The 19953-nt window shown below is 44.2% G+C and overlaps 1 protein-coding gene across 1 annotated transcript in view; it reads right to left on the reverse strand.

Moving 5' to 3' along the window:
* LOC124605793 (protein Skeletor, isoforms B/C) overlaps positions 1-19953 on the reverse strand; it is a 686779-nt gene that overhangs the window by 108441 nt on the left and 558385 nt on the right. Inside the window, exon 5 of the mRNA XM_047137685.1 lies at positions 2440-2678. Within this exon, the coding sequence (XP_046993641.1) occupies positions 2440-2678 (239 nt within the window). The remainder of the gene's footprint in view (positions 1-2439; positions 2679-19953) is intronic.

A 19953-nucleotide genomic window follows, 5' to 3' on the forward strand; every position in this document is an offset into this window, starting at 1 on the left:
TCGGAAACTGACATGCAGCCGGGAGAGCGGTGTGCTGACCACATGCCCCTCCATATCCGCATCCAGTGACGTCTGTGGGCTGAAGATGACACGACGGCCGGTCGGTACCTTTGGGCCTTCAGGGCCTGTTCGGGAGGAATCACATCCGTTAAGCTGGCCGAGCGAGGAACGTCTTTGAATATGTTTTGGACCGACACGAAGCTTCACTCCAGAGTGGGCTGACATTGTAGCATGTCATGTAGCTCTGCAGTACTCTCGAGTTTTCTGAGTAGCGACCAAACTGAGGTTGGCAGCAGCGCAAAACCGTTTCTGATGTCAGTTGTAACAATGAGTGCCTTTTGTGTGTTATTTGCGAAATAAATACTGAGCTATGAAGACATATTTTGATTTATGGATATCTGCATTGCACATTGTTAAGAAATCCAACAGCATAAGTGAACTTTGGGACCAGAGACCTGGAAGCGACTGCATCGACCAAATTCATCACATTACATTGACGACATCCACAAGTTGAGTTTGTGGCATGATTGAAAGGGGACACAGACTTTATTTGTATCGATCCCGCGTGTAGGTAACAACACATGTACAAGCTCTGATGTCTCTTATTGTATCAGACTGGACATTCTTCCCTACGTAACGAGAGAATAACAATGTTTTATCCTTTAGGGGAGCAAGTTGGTGATTCAAATTTTGTGAAAAGATCTCACAGGAACGAAGTTAGCATTAGTTTTAATGACTGCCACCCCATCTCACTTATAGTATCCAAGGCACTTTCTCCTCTGTTACGTGATAAAACAAAATGAGATGCCCTTCTTTGAACTTATTCCATATCCTCTGTTAGCCCGTCCCTGTAGCCACTCACCGCACCCTTATCCCTCCTGATTCCGCATAGAGCGAATCACAAGGCAACTCAGGAGTCACCCCACTCTTTGGGCTCTTGGCTCACTAAGTGATTCAACTCGCAGTGCACCTGGCTCCTTCACTGATTCAGCTCGTAACTGAATTTTGTTCCCTTGACTCAGTGGTCTCCATTCGATTCCAACTGATGTTAGAAATTGTCCATTGTAACAGTAATGGTGTATATATCGTATTATTGAACTTTACATATGATTTAGAGCACTCATAAATTATAGAATACACTGTGTTTACTTTTGTTCTCATTGTAACTTTTTTTTTAAAAGATACGTTTTAATAGTAAGTATTTTAACTTTTTTATAAAACATACTTTTCAGGGCTGTAGGACACATGTTAACCACTTTGTCTTGTTATAGAAGTGTTTCAAGCGATCTTCGAGTGTGTATCAACTTACTAAACTGGATAAGAAAGGGAAAATGTCATTATTGGCAACAGATAACATGTTGTGCTTCAGGCTTCTATTCAGTCCTGTAGAGATGCGCGAAGCCCAGCATTTTGCAGGACCTCTGGATTGCTTTGGGCCAGGAAGGCAGTCAGGATCGCTATCAGCGAATGTTTCTTCTGCAGGAAATTAAGTAATTATTTCTCACGAACCATCCTCACCTGTACCTGCATCCACTTCAGATGAGGTTCTTTTACAAGGAAGTCAAAGTGAGTTTTAATCTGTATTCAGACTGCCCTTGTCGTTTGGTTCCCTATTAGATCCTGATTTATTTTCTTTTGTGGTACCTTCACCATTAATCGATTTTCGTTTTAAACGACCCATAAATAAATCTGTCATCGCTACAAAGTCGGTCAAATCAAAGAAAGTTATGACATTAAATACGCAACATTTAAAATTATTCGTAATACGTTCATGGCCATGTTCCGCAGCAGCTGTTATAATAAATTATTGTTGCTTCCACTGCCTGAAGCTTACTGCGGTTAAACAGCATTTTTAACCAGACGCATTTCGATTCCATTTCCAGAGCACCTTTTGTGGTCATTCTGGAAATATGCTAGCATATACCTAAAATGTCTCTACCTTGAAGACAGTATTTCTTTATAAAATTAGTAAACAATTTACTTGTGGTGTTTTTGAATCTTGTTACATGTACTGAAGTCCTGAAGTTCATTGTTAGCGGAGATTGAAATCGAAAAAAAAAAAAAAACATGGTTGCACATTCACGAGGCACAATTTTTCGTCTTAAGCAGTTTTTGTGGCACTTCCAATCTGTGAGCTTCGCGTGAGAAACAGCACTGTAATTTTCACGTGTTTCGCATTCAGCAGAGTGTTTACGTGTCCCTCTGCCTATACACCTGTAAGAATATATGGTGACGTTAACTGCCGCGAGTCTGTTGACTTGTAACGAAAATGCACTGAAGACGGCTGATTATAGCCAATGTCTGGATTTGCAAGTGTAATAAAAACTAACAGGATTACGACTGACTGCTGTGTGCCTCTCCTTCGTCCCGATAAATGGTGAGTTTTAGACCTTAAGTAAACGCAGACAGGGCAGTGGACTACGCTGGGCGCCGACCCACCTGCCTATCTCGTTGGGCACCTTGATGCCGAGCGGGCTGGGCTCGGTGCCGTTGCCGACCCAGAAGTAGGCGTCGGGCCCGGCGCCGTCGTAGTGCAGGTTGGGGATGTAGAAGGTCTTGGCGTCGAGCACGCTGATGTTGCCCGAGCGCAGGCCGTGCGCCAGCCGCTTGAACTCGGGCAGGACACGCGCCTTGGGCACCTCCAGCCCCAGAGGGATGAACACCTCGCCGAAGTTCACCTGCGAACACCAGAGGCCTCTCACGTCACTACGCAGCTGGGATCGAAGTACATGGGAAGTTTGAAACAGTTGACGTCTCTATATTCAACGTGTTAGCAACTTTATTGCCTTGCAAGACGATAATAAATTATCATCATACTCGCTCAAGGGGAGGTGCAGGTGATATTTCATTCCGGTTGAAAAAAAAAAAACAAAAAAAAACTAACTTACCTTGACATGTCGAATTTAGCTGGTAAATCCAATTTTCTAAATAAAATTTCATCACATTTCAATTTTTGAATTTCGAAAAAATCTTAATTTTTTTTCAAATACGTACGTGGTTATCAGACAATGTATTCACAAAAATGTTTTGAGCCAAAAAAAGGTCCAAATGGCTCTAAGCACGATGGGACTTAACATCTGAGGTCATCAGTCCGCTAGACTTACAAGGGAACCTCCCCATCGCATTTAGTTATAAGATGTCACAGTGGATAGGCCTTAAAAAACTGAACACAGATCACTCGAGAAAACAGGAAGAAGTTGCGTGGAACTATGAAAAAATAAGCAAAATATACAAACTGAATAGCCCATGCGCAAGATAGGCAAAATCAAGGACAGTGTGAACGCAGGAGCGCCGTGGTCCCGTGGGTAGCGTGAGCAGCTGCGAAACGAAAGGTTCTGGGTTCAAGTCTACTCTCGAGTGAAAATTTTACTTTCTTTATTTTCGCAAAGTTATGATCTGTCCGTTCGTTTATTGACGTCTCTGTTCACTATAATAAGTTTCGTGTCTGTGTTTTGCGACCGCACCGCAGCACTGTGCGATTAGTAGGCGAAAGGACGTGCCTCTCCAATGGGAACCGAAAACATTTGATCGCAAGGTCATAGGTCAACCGATTCCTCCACAGGAAAACACGTCTGATATATTCTATACGACACTGGTGACGGCATGTGCGTCACACGACAGGAATATGTTGTCGACCCACCTAACTTATACACTTCGCGAATGGGTAAAAAGATTCTTCTACCTTGCCCGATTTAGGTTTTCTTGTGGATGTAATAATCACTCCCAAAAAAGTGATGAAAACATAAGAGTTTGTCATGTAAACCGAAAATAAAAAATTAAAATTTTCACTCGGAAGAAGACTTGAACCAAGGACCTTTCGTTCTGCAGCTGCTCACGCAAACCACGGGACCACGGCGCTCCTCTGTTCACGTGTGCCTAGATATTGCTTCTCTTGCGCATTGACTACTCGGTTTGTATATTTTGCTTATTTTTTCATAGTTCCACACAACTTCTTCCTGTTTTCTCGATCGATCTGCGTTCAGTTTTTCAAGGCCTATCCAATGTGCCAAGTTACAACTAAATCTGAGGGGGGTGCGTTGGGGAGGTTCCCTTGTTAGAACTGCTTAAACCTAACTAACCTAAGGACATCACACACATCCATGCCCGAGGCACGATTCGAACCTGCGACCGGAGCAGCCGCGTGGTTCCGGACTAAAGCGCCTAGAACCGCTCGGCCACAACGGCTGGCTGTTTTGAGCAAAAAATTTTTAAAATTGTCAGAGTATTGGATTTTTTTGTTTCGACCGTTTTGATTCTCTCAAAGAAATTGAAGTATAGTTATTTTTTTCATACCAGATACACACGAAAAGTGTAGATCAGTTACAAATATTTGGTATTTATAATACGTGATAAGAATTTTGCCTAAAATAGGATTACTACCACATTATACAACGTTTGACCGGTATGACGGCAAAATAAAAGACGATTTGATACGTTTGAAAATAGCATTTTTTACTTTCAGTTTTACATATTGCGTAACACATTCCCGTCTGCGCTGCGTCTGCATTAGAGGATCGTCGGTCGTGGGTATAGCTGGCCACGTGAAATCAAGGTAGGTCGTTTCTGGCCGTCAGCCGTAGGTAAGTTTACTGTTCTGCAGATCATTGCGTGGGATTATTGCAATTTTTATGCTATGGGATGACGCATTTGGTTGTGGACTACTACATCCACGTAAGTAGCTTTACGAAATATAGTAAATTTATGTCTCACATTCCACTAGGAACTTTTGTGTCCAAAAATTTTCCCTGCTTATGTAGTGAATTTAATTTATTGATGAGAGCTGTTGAACTAAGTGTACTTAATATTACTTTAATCCATGATACCGTCAAACAAATTTGAAGCTGCTATAAACACATCTGTGATAATAAATTATTTTGTTGGCTGTCTCCAAAAAACTTTTATTCAGTTCTATTAATGAATACACCGGCTACAGTATCGGCAAGACATGAGCCTGTATCCACCCCATCGTACTGAAAACAAATTTCATCCTGGAATGAAACATAATTGTATGCAGTAATTACCTGTAAGAGTTCTACAGTTTTATACAGCTCAGTCTGACTGTATCTCTTATCCTTTAGGAAGTTGTTTTTAATAATATGAATTGTCTCAGTTGCCATTATTTTTGTGTAGAGGTTTGATATATCACACAAGATAAATTTCCCATTTTTGGGTATTTGTGTATTTTTATTTTTATTAATGCCATCTGAATTTTGTGTGTAATGTTACTTAAGAAGTGTTTTTAGTTTTTTGCTAACTGCGTATGCTGGAATATCAAAAATATTTACGGTGAGTCTGATAGATGATCATTTTTATTCGGTGTTAGATTAAGCACCAGTGATGGTGATTTTGGTCTCATTAATATGCACTCTCTCATTTCTATCTTTTTGAATACAACATTATATAGATTTAATGGTTTCTGGTGTAGAGCACCGAATGTATTAGTTGGGTCACGGTGCTATCTCTTAATATTATTCAATTCAAGAGATTCCTTCAATTTGTTGTTACAGTCCTTCTCTGACATTACCACAAACATATTTCCCTTATTCACTTCAACAGTCATTGCTTTAACTTTTGGAGGTTTACAGTGATTATCAAATCTTCAAGTTCATGTAATTTGTGAAATAGAGTACTGAAAACAGTATAGACGCCCCCTGAACGAAATTGACTTCGTCTTGTCAGACATGCCACGACTGACGACAAAAATTGCTGTCTCTCGAGTACTCGCCAATCAGACTTACACGACTGTACAGCGGGTGGCCTACATAGGAAGCTGCAGGGGTCACATAAGCATATTTTAACATTTCAACATACACTTGAGAATCGCTAAAATACCGAAATCATGATTGTGTAAAACAAAAGGAACAGTTGACAGTCAAATGCCGGAAATTTCTCTCAAAAGAATTCTACATGACTGTGGTTACCCAGGAAGGAAAAGAAAGTTCATTAACTATGCAAAGATTAAGATCATGCAGAACATATTCACAAACGGTATAAGCCGTGAGACGGTTATGTGCGACTTCAGCCTGAAAGTTCTAAGTGAATAAATTTCACAACGGATGCCAAGTAAAATACAAATAGTCGCAGCTGTAGCCAAATCGAAATCGAGGTCTGTAGGAAATAGTCAACAAACTACTGTAACGGCGCGTAAAGAAGTGCATCATAAAAGTTTTTGCACTGATTTCCGGCTGTGGCACGCTCTGGTTTACAGTTGCCGACACCCAAAGGACTTTAAACCCATCTGAGTTCTGTCTTCTCGTGGCGTCTTTTGCGGCACGTCTCATTGACCATGTTGCGCCCCCTGTGGGTGGGACTAATCGATTCCACATCCATATCGCTGCTCGCTGGTGGAATATCACAATCGCTACTTGGCGGATGTACCGTATGCCTATAGCGGTCAGCACAGTTGCAGATTGCCTATCTCACGGCTTACAGGGGACACTTAAATTTGACTTTTAGTACTTCATATACAGTGATGCGCCAAAGGAAATGGTATAGGAACGCGTATCCAAATACAGAGGTATGTAAAAAGGCAGAATAAGGCACTGCGGGCGGCAACGCCAATATAAGACAAGTGTCTGTCGAAGTTGTTAGATCAGTTACTACTGCTACAATGGCGGCTTATCAAGATTTACGTGAGTCTGAACGTGGTGTTACAGTCGGCGCACAAGCGACGGGGCACAAAATCTCTGAGGTACCGATGAAGTGGGGATTTTCCCGTACGACCATTTCACGAGGGTACCGTGAATATCAGGAATTCGGTAAAACATCAAATCTCCGACATCTCTGCAGACGGATAAAGACCCTACAAGAACGTGACCAATGACGACTGAAGAGAATCGTTCAACGCGACAGAAGTGCAACCCTTCCGCAAATTGCTGCGTATTTCAATGCTGGGACATCAACAAGTGTTAGCGTGCGGACCATTCAATGAAATGTCATCGATATGGGCTTTCGGAGTCAAAGGCCCACTCGTATATCCTTGATGACTGCATTACACGAAGCCTTACACCTCGCCTGGGCCCGTCAACACCGACTTTGGACTGTTGATTACTGGAAGCATGTTGCCTAGTCGGACGAGTCTCGTTTCAAATTGTATCGGGCGGATGGACGCATACGGGTATGGAGACAACTTCATGAATCCATGGATCTTGTATGTCAGCAGGGGACTGTTCACGCTGGTTGAAAAGAAAGATCCTCCTCTTGCATTACAGTTCCTCAGCAGTAGTAGTCAATACCGGAAATATTGTTCGAATTTTATACAGGTCAGTATTATCTCAGCTGTTTTTCTGAAAAATTCCGTATAATTTTATACACACTATATTATATTTAAAGCTAGAACTTATGGAAAGGAATTACTTTGTTTTTGTTGTTACAATCGATATATGCTAGCTCTGAATGTACAGTTAAAATTGTTTTTTAGAAACTTTTGAAATTACAAAATATTTGGCACACTTAAAATTACTGTTATTGATTATGGAGTCTTGTACTGTATTTATGGATTCATTTATAAAATAATAGTCTAAATTAATAGAAATGCATTTGTCAAGAAAAATGGTAAAGCCATTGGAATATTGTTAATAACGCAGAGTGACGTAGTAGTAAGCATGTCTATGATGTGATCAGACGTATTTTTGTATTTTGGCCGAACAATGTAATATCGTCTTTGTTAATGTGAAAATTCAAAAGACAGTGTGATATATTAAAATGAGAGATTATCGTGAAAACAAAAATTTCTGCAAAGACGTTATTCAAAATTATTTAGATCAATGGAACCATGAGAACCTAAAATTTGAGAATTTCAACTTCAAGAATCAGTCCTCTTGACATGAAGAACTGAAGCCAGCTGTTCGAGAAAAGATAGCTAAAAAGTTTATTGTAAATCATACTCCTCTCGAATCTTTTGAAAACACTTCATCATTGTGGACAGTAGCAACAGCAAGAGAGGGAGGGGCAGATTACACGGCGGAGTCTCTGAAATGGTGTGGGGTGTGTGCAGTTGGAGTGATATGAGACCCCTGAGACGTCTAGATACGACTCTGACAGGTGACACGTACTTAAGCATCCTCTGATCATCTGCATCCCTTACGTCCATTGTGCATTCTGGCGGACTTGGGGAATTCCAGGGACAATGCGACTCCCAACACGTCCAGAATTGCTACATAGTAGCTCCAGGAACACTCTTCTGAGCATAAACACTTCCACTGGTCACCAAACTCCCCAGACGTGAACGTTATTGAACATATATCGGATACCTTGCAGCCTGGTGTTCAGAAGAGATTTCCACCCCCTCGTACTGTTACGGATTTATGCACAGCCCTGCAGGGTTCATGGTGTCACTTCGCTCCAGCATTACTTCAGGCATTGGTGGAGTCCAAGCCACGTCGTATTGCGGCACTTCCCTACAGGTTGTAGGGAAGCAGCCTACTCACGCCATATTGAAGTCACATGCTTTCCATTTTGTGCCGGCCTAGTCCGCTGTAACTAGCTATGACGTCACGAATGTAGCGCAATACCTTAAAAATAAAATAAATAATCTGAAAAGTTAATAGCATGTCAGGAGTGATGCTAAAATAATAATGTGTTAAGTTTCAGTTTGGTAACTTAACAGTATTCGAAATTTAGACGTTTTACGTAAAAATCATCGGCGCAACAGGAAGGAGCTAGGAACTTCAAAATTTATTTCGGATTCCTTTTTCATTGTTATTTAATGGAAACAGCATAAAGTAATATTTTGGTTGAAATTCATGATTTTCTTTTTTTGGGTCCTAAAAGTTCGGAAGCAAGATAGATTAAGTAAGTAAGTAACAAAGCTAGGATGTTTAGATTTACCTAGAATGAAGATACGCTATAATAACAAAGATGTGAGAAGTTTCAAAAAGGTAGCTATAAAACTATAGCTGTAGCGTCTCTCCAAAGGGCAAGTTGAGAGCTCATCTATTGCGCGCAGTACAACTATAATAATTCTCTCGCCAAAAGTATTTAACCTAGCCACATTAGAATTTTATTATAGATACTTACCTGTGTGCTGATTGCACAATTAAATTATTTAGTAACTTGAAGTGGTATTTTGCTAGCTCAGTAAGGCAAATGTTGTCGGCTGCGCCTTCGGCGGTCCGCACTGTGGCTATATAAATAAGAGCGTGCGGGCTAGAGTAAGGCCCCAGTTCTCTTCTAGATTCGTATCAGTGCGCATTCCGTGTCGGAAGCCGCGTCGCGTTTGTGCAGCTGCAAGGAACAGCCTTGGATGTCATATTATGTAACTCGGTATGCACGTAACAATGAATTCGCGTTGGGGTAAAGAGTTAATAACGAAACGATTCCAGTGATTTATTTTCAGTTTGCGTATGTTGTATTTTCACGTGTCGCCGCAGGACAGACTTTCTACCATTAGAAGCGTGGCGTTTGATGAGTATTGACATCAAATTTTGGCGAGCATTCACTTTGAACATTTACACCGATAACGATTATTGAACAGTTTCGTTATCTAGGCATAATAGGACCCACGCAATAGACTCTGAACAGCTGTGATAGTGCAATAGCTGATAAGGATAATCATTTGTATGGAAAGTTACGCTTCATCGTTTTCAGAATATAGTGAAAATGGTCACAGTAAACTACATTTTCTATGAATCCCAGACATCATCCTAAATCCTCAGAGCAATAATGAACTTCAATAATCAATTACTTTTACTCTCCATTATTGTGGGTACAGTGAACTCTAATTACAGGCATTACGTTTCTGCTAATCACTATCTGGTTGCCAACATTGTACACTACTGGCCAATAAAATTGCTACACCAAGCAGAAATGCAGATGATAAACGGATGTTCATTGGACAAATATATTATACTAGAACTGACATGCGTTTACATTTTCACGCAATTTGGGTGCATAGATCCTGAGAAATCAGTACCCAGAACAACCACCTCTGGCTGTAATAACGGCCTTGATACGCCTGGGCATTGAGTCAAACAGAGCTTGGATGGCGTGTACAGGTACAGCTGCCCGTGCAGCTTCAACACGATACCACAGTTCATCAAGAGTAGTGACTGGCGTATTGTGGCGAGCCAGTTGCTCGGCCACCAGCCGTTTTTAGTTGGTGAGAGATCTGGAGAATGTTCTGGCCAGGGCAGCAGTCGAAGATTTTCTGTATCCAGAAAGGCCCGTACAGGACCTGAAACATGCGGTCGTGCATTATCATGCTGAAATGTAAGGTTTCGCAGGGGTCGAATGAAGGGTAGGACCATGGATCGTAACACATCTGAAATGTAACGTCCACTGTTCAAAGTGTCGTCAATGCGAACAAGAGGTGACCGAGACGTGTAACCAATGGCACCTCATACCATCACGCCGGGTGATACGCCAGTATGGTAATGACGAATACACGCTTCCAATGTGCATTCACCGCCATGTCGTGAAACACGAATACGACCATCATGATGCTGTAAACAGAACCTGGAATCATCTGAAAAAATGACGTTTTGCCATTTGTGCACTCAGGTTCGTCGTTGATTACACCATCGCAAGCGCTCCTGTCTGTGATGCAGCGTCAAGGGTAACCGCAGCCGTGGTTCCGAGCTGATAGTCCATGCTGCTGCAAACGTCATCGAACTGTTCGTGCAGATGGTTGTCGTCTTGCAAACGTCCCCATCTGTTGACTCAGGAATCGAGACGTGGCTGCACGATCCGTTACAACGATGCGGATAAGATGCCTGTCATCTAGACTGCTAGTGATACGAGGCTGTGGGGATCCAGCACGGCGTTCCGTATTACCCTCCTGAACCCACCGATTCCAAATTCTGCTAACAGTCATTGGATCTCGACCAACGCGAGGAGCAATGTCGCGATGCGATAAACCGCAATCGCGATATGCTACAATCCGATCTTTATGAAAGTCGGAAACGTGATGGTACGCACTTCTCCTCCTTACACGAGGCATCACAACAACGTTTCACCAGGCAACGTCGGTCAACTGCTGTTTGTGTATGAGAAATCGGTTGGAAACTTTCCTCATGTCAGCACGTTGTAGGTGTCGCCACCGGCGCTAACGTTGTGTGAATGCTCTGAAAAGCTAATTTGCATATCACAGCATCTTCTTCCTGCCGGTTAAATTCCGCGTCTGTAGCACGTCATCTTCGTGGTGTAGCAATTTTAATGGCCAGTAGTGTAGTTAGAGAGCCTGTGTTGAGAACGGCAAGAAATATACATACAATAGAAATAATAATTTTAATTTCCAGCCGCCGCCCCAACAAGGTGTACCAGTTTATTGGCTCTTCAGTGTAATTATTGAACGAATTTAAATATTTGTATTGTTGTCATAAGCTACTTACTCATTCAGAGGTATAATCTTATGTAGAAGCTTTATCGCGATAAATCACGCATTAATGTCAGATACTGTGTGTATGTGTGTTTTCCGACTTTTCAAACGTTTCAGCAAAAAAATTCAACTGTGTTCTTCTCGAGTACGATGTGTTTTTGGAGCGATAATTTGAAAAGTGGATTGGTCAAGAGTTCTTCGTTTATCTGTTGATTCAGGAGCGATGTCGAGTAAGCTCCTCCGCTTTCTTTCATTGTGTGCGGTCGCCGTTGCGAGAGCCGGTGGGGGGGTGAGAAAGTGCGGTGCGGCTGGACTCGGGACGCGCGCCTCGCGCCCCTGAATGGGGCTGCGCCGCGACTACAGGCTACGGGACTTTACGCCAGACTACGCGCGCCCGCGCCACCCACGCCGCCTGCGCAGACACGGCGCGTGGGTCGCGGCGCAGCTGCGGACCACGTGACGTCACAGCTCGGCGCGCGCGTCCGCTCCCTCTGACGTCACTCGGTACGCACTCGGAGCAATGCACAGCGTAGGCCGACTGCGCAAAACTCTTTTGTAACACGAGTCGCCCCGTCTGCTGGACGCCGTGTGGGCGTGGTGACGTATGGGCTATCCGAGCGAATCGCACAGATATTAGCGGCTCAAACTGGGCAGACCGGAACTGTAAACAATGGAAGGAAATTATTCGGGATGCAGTATCGGGGCTTTTACTCAGTTGTTGGAAGAGCGAAAGACGTATTTTATTGTTCGTAATCCGCCCTAACCAAAAATTCAGCATTTTATATGATCTGGTGACATTTATCTCGCAATATCAGTTGCAGACATACAAAAATACAACAAGCAATTTGGAATGCCCGCTGCATTGAATTCCATTCACTTATGAGTCATGGAATCATTTTTTTAATACATGCCCCCATGTAACTTCATAACCGTTTAAAGACTGAGTGAAAAGTACCAATAGAAACATACTCATTAGTAATACTCGGGCATGTTGAGACTTTCTGCTTTTGTTTTTCTACGTAAAAATACAACTCGCATTTAATAATATAATAAAGTTTGGTTAGGGACTTTTGCTAAAGAGGCCATGCGGAAATGTGCTCTGTGCATCTTTAGCTGTAAAACAAATGATATGGCATTCAACATCTTCTCGCCATTCGGTGGCGTCTTTTTCTTGCCTGGCTGTTGCGGAGTAAGCACATATGTTACTATGTACATGGTGACAACTATTGAACTGTGTGAAATAAAATCGTCATAACTTCTGAACGGTTTGCGTTAGGCCGTTCAAATTAAACGGTTGGCCGCGAGTCATGAGGGGAATTAGTTTGATTTGGTTTAGCGACGAAGTCCACTTTCATTTGGATGGGTTCGCCAATAAGCAAAACTGGTGCATTTGGAGGACTGAGAATCCGCATTTTGCGATCGAGAAATCTCTTCACCTTCAGTGGGTGACTCCAGCCAAATACCTTGCGGCAGTGGTAACACCGGTTCCCCTCAGATCACCGAAGTTAAGCGCTGTCGGGCTGGGCTAGCATTTGGATGGGTGACCATCCGGTCTGCAGAGCGCTGTTGGCAAGCGGGGTGCATTCAGCTCCTGTGAGGCAAACTGAGGAGCTACTTGATTGAGAAGTAGCGGCTCCGGTCTCGGAAGCTGACATACGGCCGGGAGAGCGGTGTGCTGACTGCATGCCCCTCCATATCCGCATCCGGCGACGCCTGTGGACTGAGGATGACACGGCGGCCGGTCACTACCGTTGGGCCGTCATGGCCTGTTCTCCCGATGGCACGGTGACTACCGAACGGTTCATGAAAGTTTTGGTAGATGACTTCATCCCCATTATCCAAAGTGACAAAAGTAGCTTCGACTAATAGTTAAAGGTTTATCGTCCAGTCACGCCGCTCCATGTCTGCCTTACCGCCGAAGGCTCCACTGTCGCGAGCTACTGAAGCAGGCACTTTGCAAATGTGAGGGGTCACAACGGTGTCTGGTAGCAGGGTAGCCGGTTAAGTTGCCCTTGATATCAGCTGTGTCGAACGAGAACACGGGACTTGTTTGGGAATAAATGACAGGTGGTTTACGACTTAATGCTTATAAGATCAGCAGTTACTCTGTCAAGTCACATTAAGGTGATCACCTTTCAGAAGCTGGAACAGCCACCTTCTGCAGCGCGGATCACTGTGAGAGTCAGTGAGGTTCTGGAAGGTACGGGCAGCGACGTTAAGCCATGCCGACTCCAGTGCCGTCGCAAGCTGCACTGGATTTCTCAAATAAGGATCCATGGCGCTTAGAGCCCGATCGAGGTGATACCACAGATTCTCGATTGGGTTTTAATACGGAACTTTGGTGTCCAGAGGAGTACGGCAAACTCAGCCATGTGTTCTTCGAACGACGCACGTACACTGCGAGCTACGTGACACATAGCATTGTCTTGCTGGTAGATGCCACAGTGCTGAGGAAAACCAAACTGCATGTACCGGTGCATACTTTTGACCAATTGTGCCTGCCAGAAGGACGATATTACCCAGGGAACGCCACGAAAACGTTCTTCAGACCAAAGCACTCCCTTCTACGGCCTGAACCCTTCCAATGATTGTTGTAGGACGTTTGCTTTCCTGACGTTTCACGCCGTACACGCCAACGGCCATGTGTCAGATGGAGCTAAACCCAATTCACCTGAGCAGACCACCTATCGCCACTCAGTGGGTGTCCAATTGCGTTTGTCGCCAGTAAACGCCTATCAGTGTGGGTGCGTGAAGCAGGCGTCTGCTACTGAGGCCCATAACCATAATCGTTCGCTGAAAGGTCGTTGAGGAGACACTTGGTCCATCTGGGCGGTCAGCTGCTCAATAGCTGCACGCCTATTTGCCTGTACACACCTCCCTAGCCGTCCTTAAGCCTGCCCTCCATGACCCATGCTGCAGCACAGTTGTCTCTGCACCAGTTTTGGATAGCGCCATTTTGCCAAGCACGGTATGCTCTAACCACAGTGGCACGCGAACAGTTTACAAACTTCGCCATTTCGAAAATACTTCCACCATTGGCCCGAAAGCCAAGGATCAGGCCGTTTTGGACGTCATATAAATCGCTCCGTTTCTGCAAAACGACAACGACTCAACTCGTTTGCATGCCCTAACTCCCCCCCCCCCCCCCCCCCCCCCGACTCGTTTTATATACCCCTCACTGTTAGTACTCCCACCTACCCGCCAGGTTAGCCGAGCTTCCTGCTTCCTGGGCTCGGGTAGGCGCGCAGGCCCCTGATCGAATCCACCAGGCGGATTAACGACGGGGGCCGGTCTGCTGGCCATCCTGGATGTGGTTTTTAGGCGGTTTTCCACATCCCCCTAGGTGAATACCGGGCTGGTCCCCACGTCCCGCCTCAGTTACACGGCTCGCAGACATCTGAACACTTTCGCACTATTCCATGGATTACACTAGACGCTGACAGTTGGGGTACGCTAATTCCTTCCCAGGGAGTATGGGGTGGCGGCAGGAAGGGCATCCGGCCACCCCTTCAACTAACATTGCCACATCCGATTAATCAAGCCGACCCTGCGTCTCTGCGGGACAAACGGCACAAGCAAAAGAATGCTAGTACTCCCACCTGCTGTGTGCGAGTGTTTATTGCACTTTGACGTCGACATGTCATATTAATGTGACCGGACGGTGTGTCATCATGGAAGAGAGATAAATACACTGACATAAAAATTTGAATATAAATAAATCTGTAATTGTCCTCCCCGATAGAAGAATGGTCAGCGTGATGGACTGCCGTACTAAAGGGCCCGGGTTCGATTCCCGGCTGGATCGGGGATTTTCTCCGCTCAGGGACTGGGTATTGTGTTGTCTTCATCATCATTTCATCCCCATACGGCGCGCAGGTCGCCCAATGTGCCATCGAATGTAATAAGAGCTGCACCACGGCGGCTGGACCTGCCCCGTAAGGGGCCTCCCGACCAATGACGCCAAACGCTCGTTTCCATTTCAGTCTGTAATTAAAGAAAAAGTGAGGTATCCTTTGGACAGCTGTCCTGATTCCAATTTCCAGTAAGTGGAAATGGATTGGAACAAATTTTAACATCTGCCTTTTAAAATGTGATAAATGTCCCAACGTAGACTGGGTAGTTATTAAGTTGTAATTATCACCTTGAAAAAAATAATGTTACGTAATTCATTATTGGTTTATTTCCTGGTACATGTCTGCAGCCATGTTACACAATGAAATACCCGTGCCACAGAACAGTAGTACGCTGCTAGAGGAGCTAAGACAGAATGCAGTAACTTGTTGATGTAGTGGAGTATTGTGCGGTAATTCTTCATATGAATTTGAAGGAGAACATCGCTGCAATAGTGCATACTGAGAGGGTCACAGTGTGCTGTTACGCAGCAAGATAGTATGAGAATTGGAGTGTAAAAATGTTCTAAGTCCCCACAGCTGAGCATTGCTTTAGCGATGTCAACACAAGCCAGCCTCAAAAAATGATTCAAATGGCTCTGAGCACTATGCGACTTAATTTCTGAGGTCATCAATCGCCTAGAACTTAGAACTACTTAAACCTAACCAACCTAAGGACATCACACACATCCATGCCCGAGGCAGGATTCGAACCTGCGACAGGAGCGGTCGCTCGGCTCCAGAATGTAGCGCCTAGAGCCGCATTCCCATTTCACTAGACTTGTGGGCCGGAGCAGCTAGTTTTTAATAAAAATAACGTCTTTTAATTTTTAATCACTAATTAGTGTTTATAATCACATAAAGATACATTAAAATTTGATACAGATGTGAGTTATTGTTAAATGAAAATATTGTGCACATCAGTAACACTGTTAAATCTCGAGAAATAAAAAAGTATTCCATTCTCTGGTTGACATTTCACATTTTTATACCAAATTTTAATTTGATTTTGAATACTCGTATTTTCATGCAAAATATAATTAAAAATTCCAGAATGAGGTTTTCACTCTGCAGCGGAGTGTGCGCTGATATGAAACTCCCTGGCAGATTAAAACTGTGTACCCGACCGGGACTCGAACTCGGGACCTTTGCCTTTCGCGGGCAAGTGCTCTACCAACTGCGCTACCGAAGCACGACTCACGGCCGGTACTCACAGCTTTACTTCTGCCAGTACCTCGTCTCCTACCTTCCAAACTTTACAGAAGCTCTCCTGCGAAAGGTCCCGAGTTCGAGTCTCGGTCGGGCACACAGTTTTAATCTGCCAGGGAGTTTCATAATCAAAAATATTTTATTTTTATTACAAATGTACGTTTCAATACTGCAAATGTTGGAACACGTGACGCAATACTGACCTTACGACTTATCTTAGAAGAAAGATTTCTAGCATTTGTAGACTTAGAGAAAGCTTTTGACAATGTTGACTGGAATACTCGCTTTCAAATTCTAAAGGTGGCACGGGTAAAATACAGGGAGCGAAATGCTATTTACAATTTGTACAGAAACCAAATGGTAGTTATAAGAGTCGAGGGGCATGAAGGGGAAGCAGTGGTTGGGAAGGGAGTGAGACAGGGTTGTAGTCTCTCCCCAATGTTATTCAATCTGTATACTGAGCAAGCAGTAAGGGAAACATAAGAAAAATTCGGATTAGGTATTAAAATTCATGGAGAAGAAATAAAAACTTTGAGGTTCGCCGATGACATTGTAATTCTGTCAGAGACAGCAAAGGACTTGGAAGAGCAGTTGAACGGAATGGACAGTGTCTTGAAAGGAGGATATAAGATGAACACCAACAAAAGCAAAACGAGGATAATGGAATGTAGTAAAGGATTTTTGCTATTTAGGGAGCAAAATAACTGATGATGGTCGAAGTAGAGAATATATAAAATGTAGACTGGCAATGGCAAGGAAAGCGTTTCTGAAGAAGAGAAATTTGTTAACGTCGAGTATAGATTTAAGTGTCAGGAAGTCGTTTCTGAAAGTATTTGTATGGAGTATAGCCATGTATAGAAGTGAAACATGGACGATAAATAGTTTGGACAAGAAGAAAGTAGAATCTTTCGAAATGTGGTGCTACAGAAGAATGCTGAAGATTAGATGGGTAGATCACATAACTAATGAGGAGGTATTGAATAGAATTGGGGAGAAGAGGAGTTTGTGTCACAACTTGACAAGAAGGGGCCGGTTGGTAGGCATCAAGGGATCACAAATTAGGCATTGGAGGGCAGCGTGGAAGGTAAAAATTGTAGAGGAAGACCAAGAGATGAATACACTAAGCAGATTCAGAAGGATGTAGGTTGCAGCAAGTACTGGGAGATGAAGAAGCTTGCACAGGATAGAGTAGCACGGAGAGCTGCATCAACCCAGTCTCAGGACTGAAGACCACAGCAACAACATGTTTCAATATTTATTAACTAACATTTTCACTTTATAATAAATATGGAATGCGTACATAAAAGCAAAAAAAAGTTAGTACTAGCGAGAATTGAATCAGAGATCTGACTGAATTGGTAGTCTTTTTCTTAATATGCTGCAAATGCTTTGTACTTTGTAGTATGTCGAAATCTTCTGGTCTCCAAATTCAATTTTTTCGAGTTTTTATTTTGAGAACTGCATCGTACTGCTGTAGGAAATTCACATCCGGCTACTGACCTTCAAATACTATAAGTACCAAGAAAATCGTGCATAAGGTTCTCTTGTCAGGCGTATTGGTAACAGTCGTAAATGAGGGAAGTAAGGCGTTTGTAGTGCTTTCGGCGTGTATGCAGTGAGGGTGCCCTCGTCGAGTTGGAACGCAGCAGCAGAGAGGTGAGCGAGATGTCGCAGAGGCGGAAGCTGCGGGGAGCTGATAGCGGACCATCTGCGAGTTGTGACCTGTTCCTAATGTGTGCTCGGATGTTGCCATTAATTAAAACTTGAGTTGTTCCATTAATTCTGCGCTAATGAAGTTCCGGGCGGCGGCGCCCGCTTCCCAAGTTGTAAGAAGCCTGCAGCGGCGGCACCACCAGCAGTGGGAGGGTGAGGAGGTGGCTCTGCAGCCGAGGGCGCCCACGCAGTGGGTGGGGAGCGCCAGCCACCAGTCACTAGCTCTAGATAGTATCCTGCGATCACTCGAAAGGAGGTGATATTTTCACCGTAAATGTATATCTGCATATAGTAAAAAGGGGTTGGTTCAGCTACTTGTCAGAAACTGTATTCTTCCTCTGTATACATTGGCCCTTTTTATTTTAAATATGTGAGAGTTGAGTCGCACATGTAAACTACTTGCCATTAAAATTGCTACACGACGAAGATGACGTACCACAGACGTGAAATTTAACCGACAGAAAGAAGATGCTAAGATATGCAAATGATTAGCGTTTCAGACCATTCACACAAGCCTGGGGCCGGTGGCGACACCTACAACGTGCTGACATGAGGAAAGTTTCCAACCGATTTCTCGTACACAAACAGCAGTTGACCGGTGTTGCCTGGTGAAACGTTGTTGTGACGTCTCGTGTAAGGAGGAGAAATGCGTAACATCACATTTCCGACTTTCATAAAGGTCGGATTGTAGCCTATCGCGATTGCGGTTTATCTTATCGCGACATTGTTGCTCGCGTTGGTCGAGAGCTAAGACTGTTAGCAGAATATGGAATCGGTGGGTTCAGGAGCGTAATACGGAACGCCGTGCTGGATCCCAACGGCCTCGTATCACTAGCAGTCGAGATGACAGGCATCTTATCCCCATGGCTATAACGGACCGTGCAGCCACGTCTCGATCCCTGAGTCAACAGATGGGGACGTTTGCAAGACAACAACCGTCTGCACGAGCAGTTCGACGACGCGGTTACCCTTGACGCTGTATCACAGACAGGGGCGCCTGCGATGGTGTACTCAACGACGAACCCGGGTGCACGAATGGCAAAACGTCATTTTTCGGATGAATCCAGGTTCTGTTTACAGCATCATGATGGTCGCATCCGTGTTTGGCGACACCGCGGTGAACGCACATTGGAAGAGTGTATTCGTCATCGCCATACTGGCGTATCACCCGGCGTGATGGTATGGCGCGCCATTGGTTACACGTCTCGGTCACCTCTTGTTCGCAATGACGGCACTTTGAACACTGGACGTTACATTTCAGATGTGTTACGACCCGTGGCTCTACCTTCATTCGATCCCTGCGAAACCCTACATTTCAGCAGGATAATGCTCGACCGCATGTTGCAGGTCCTGTACGGGCCTTTCTGGATACAGAAAATGTTCGTCTGCTGCCTTGGCCAGGTCGTTCTCCAGATCTCTCACCAATTCAAAACGTCTGGTCAATGGTGGCTGAGCAACTGGCTGGTCACAATACGCTAGTCACTACTCTTAATGAACTGCGGTATCGTGTTGAAGCTGCATGCACAGCTGTACCTGTACACGCCTTTCGGCGTAGGCTGGTGCGGTTTCGCGTTCCGCTTAATTGGTCAGGGTTCCATTACACGAAAGAGGCGGCTACACGGGTAGACTGGGTGTTTTTTTTAGTTAAGCAGTTCTCAACTGGTGCAGGACGAACACCGGTAGAGCGTAGAATTATCACCAAATAGTATCTTTGTTCTGACTTGTCGTTGCTGTGTTTGGAAAGAACCAGAGCTCCAGGTACTAATAGAAAGCACTGAAGCTCAAACAGTTATAGGTACCAAAAGCTATCTGAAGTCGGAGATA

The sequence above is a fragment of the Schistocerca americana genome, chromosome 3 (assembly GCF_021461395.2).
Source record: "Schistocerca americana isolate TAMUIC-IGC-003095 chromosome 3, iqSchAmer2.1, whole genome shotgun sequence".
Taxonomy (NCBI): domain Eukaryota; kingdom Metazoa; phylum Arthropoda; class Insecta; order Orthoptera; family Acrididae; genus Schistocerca; species Schistocerca americana.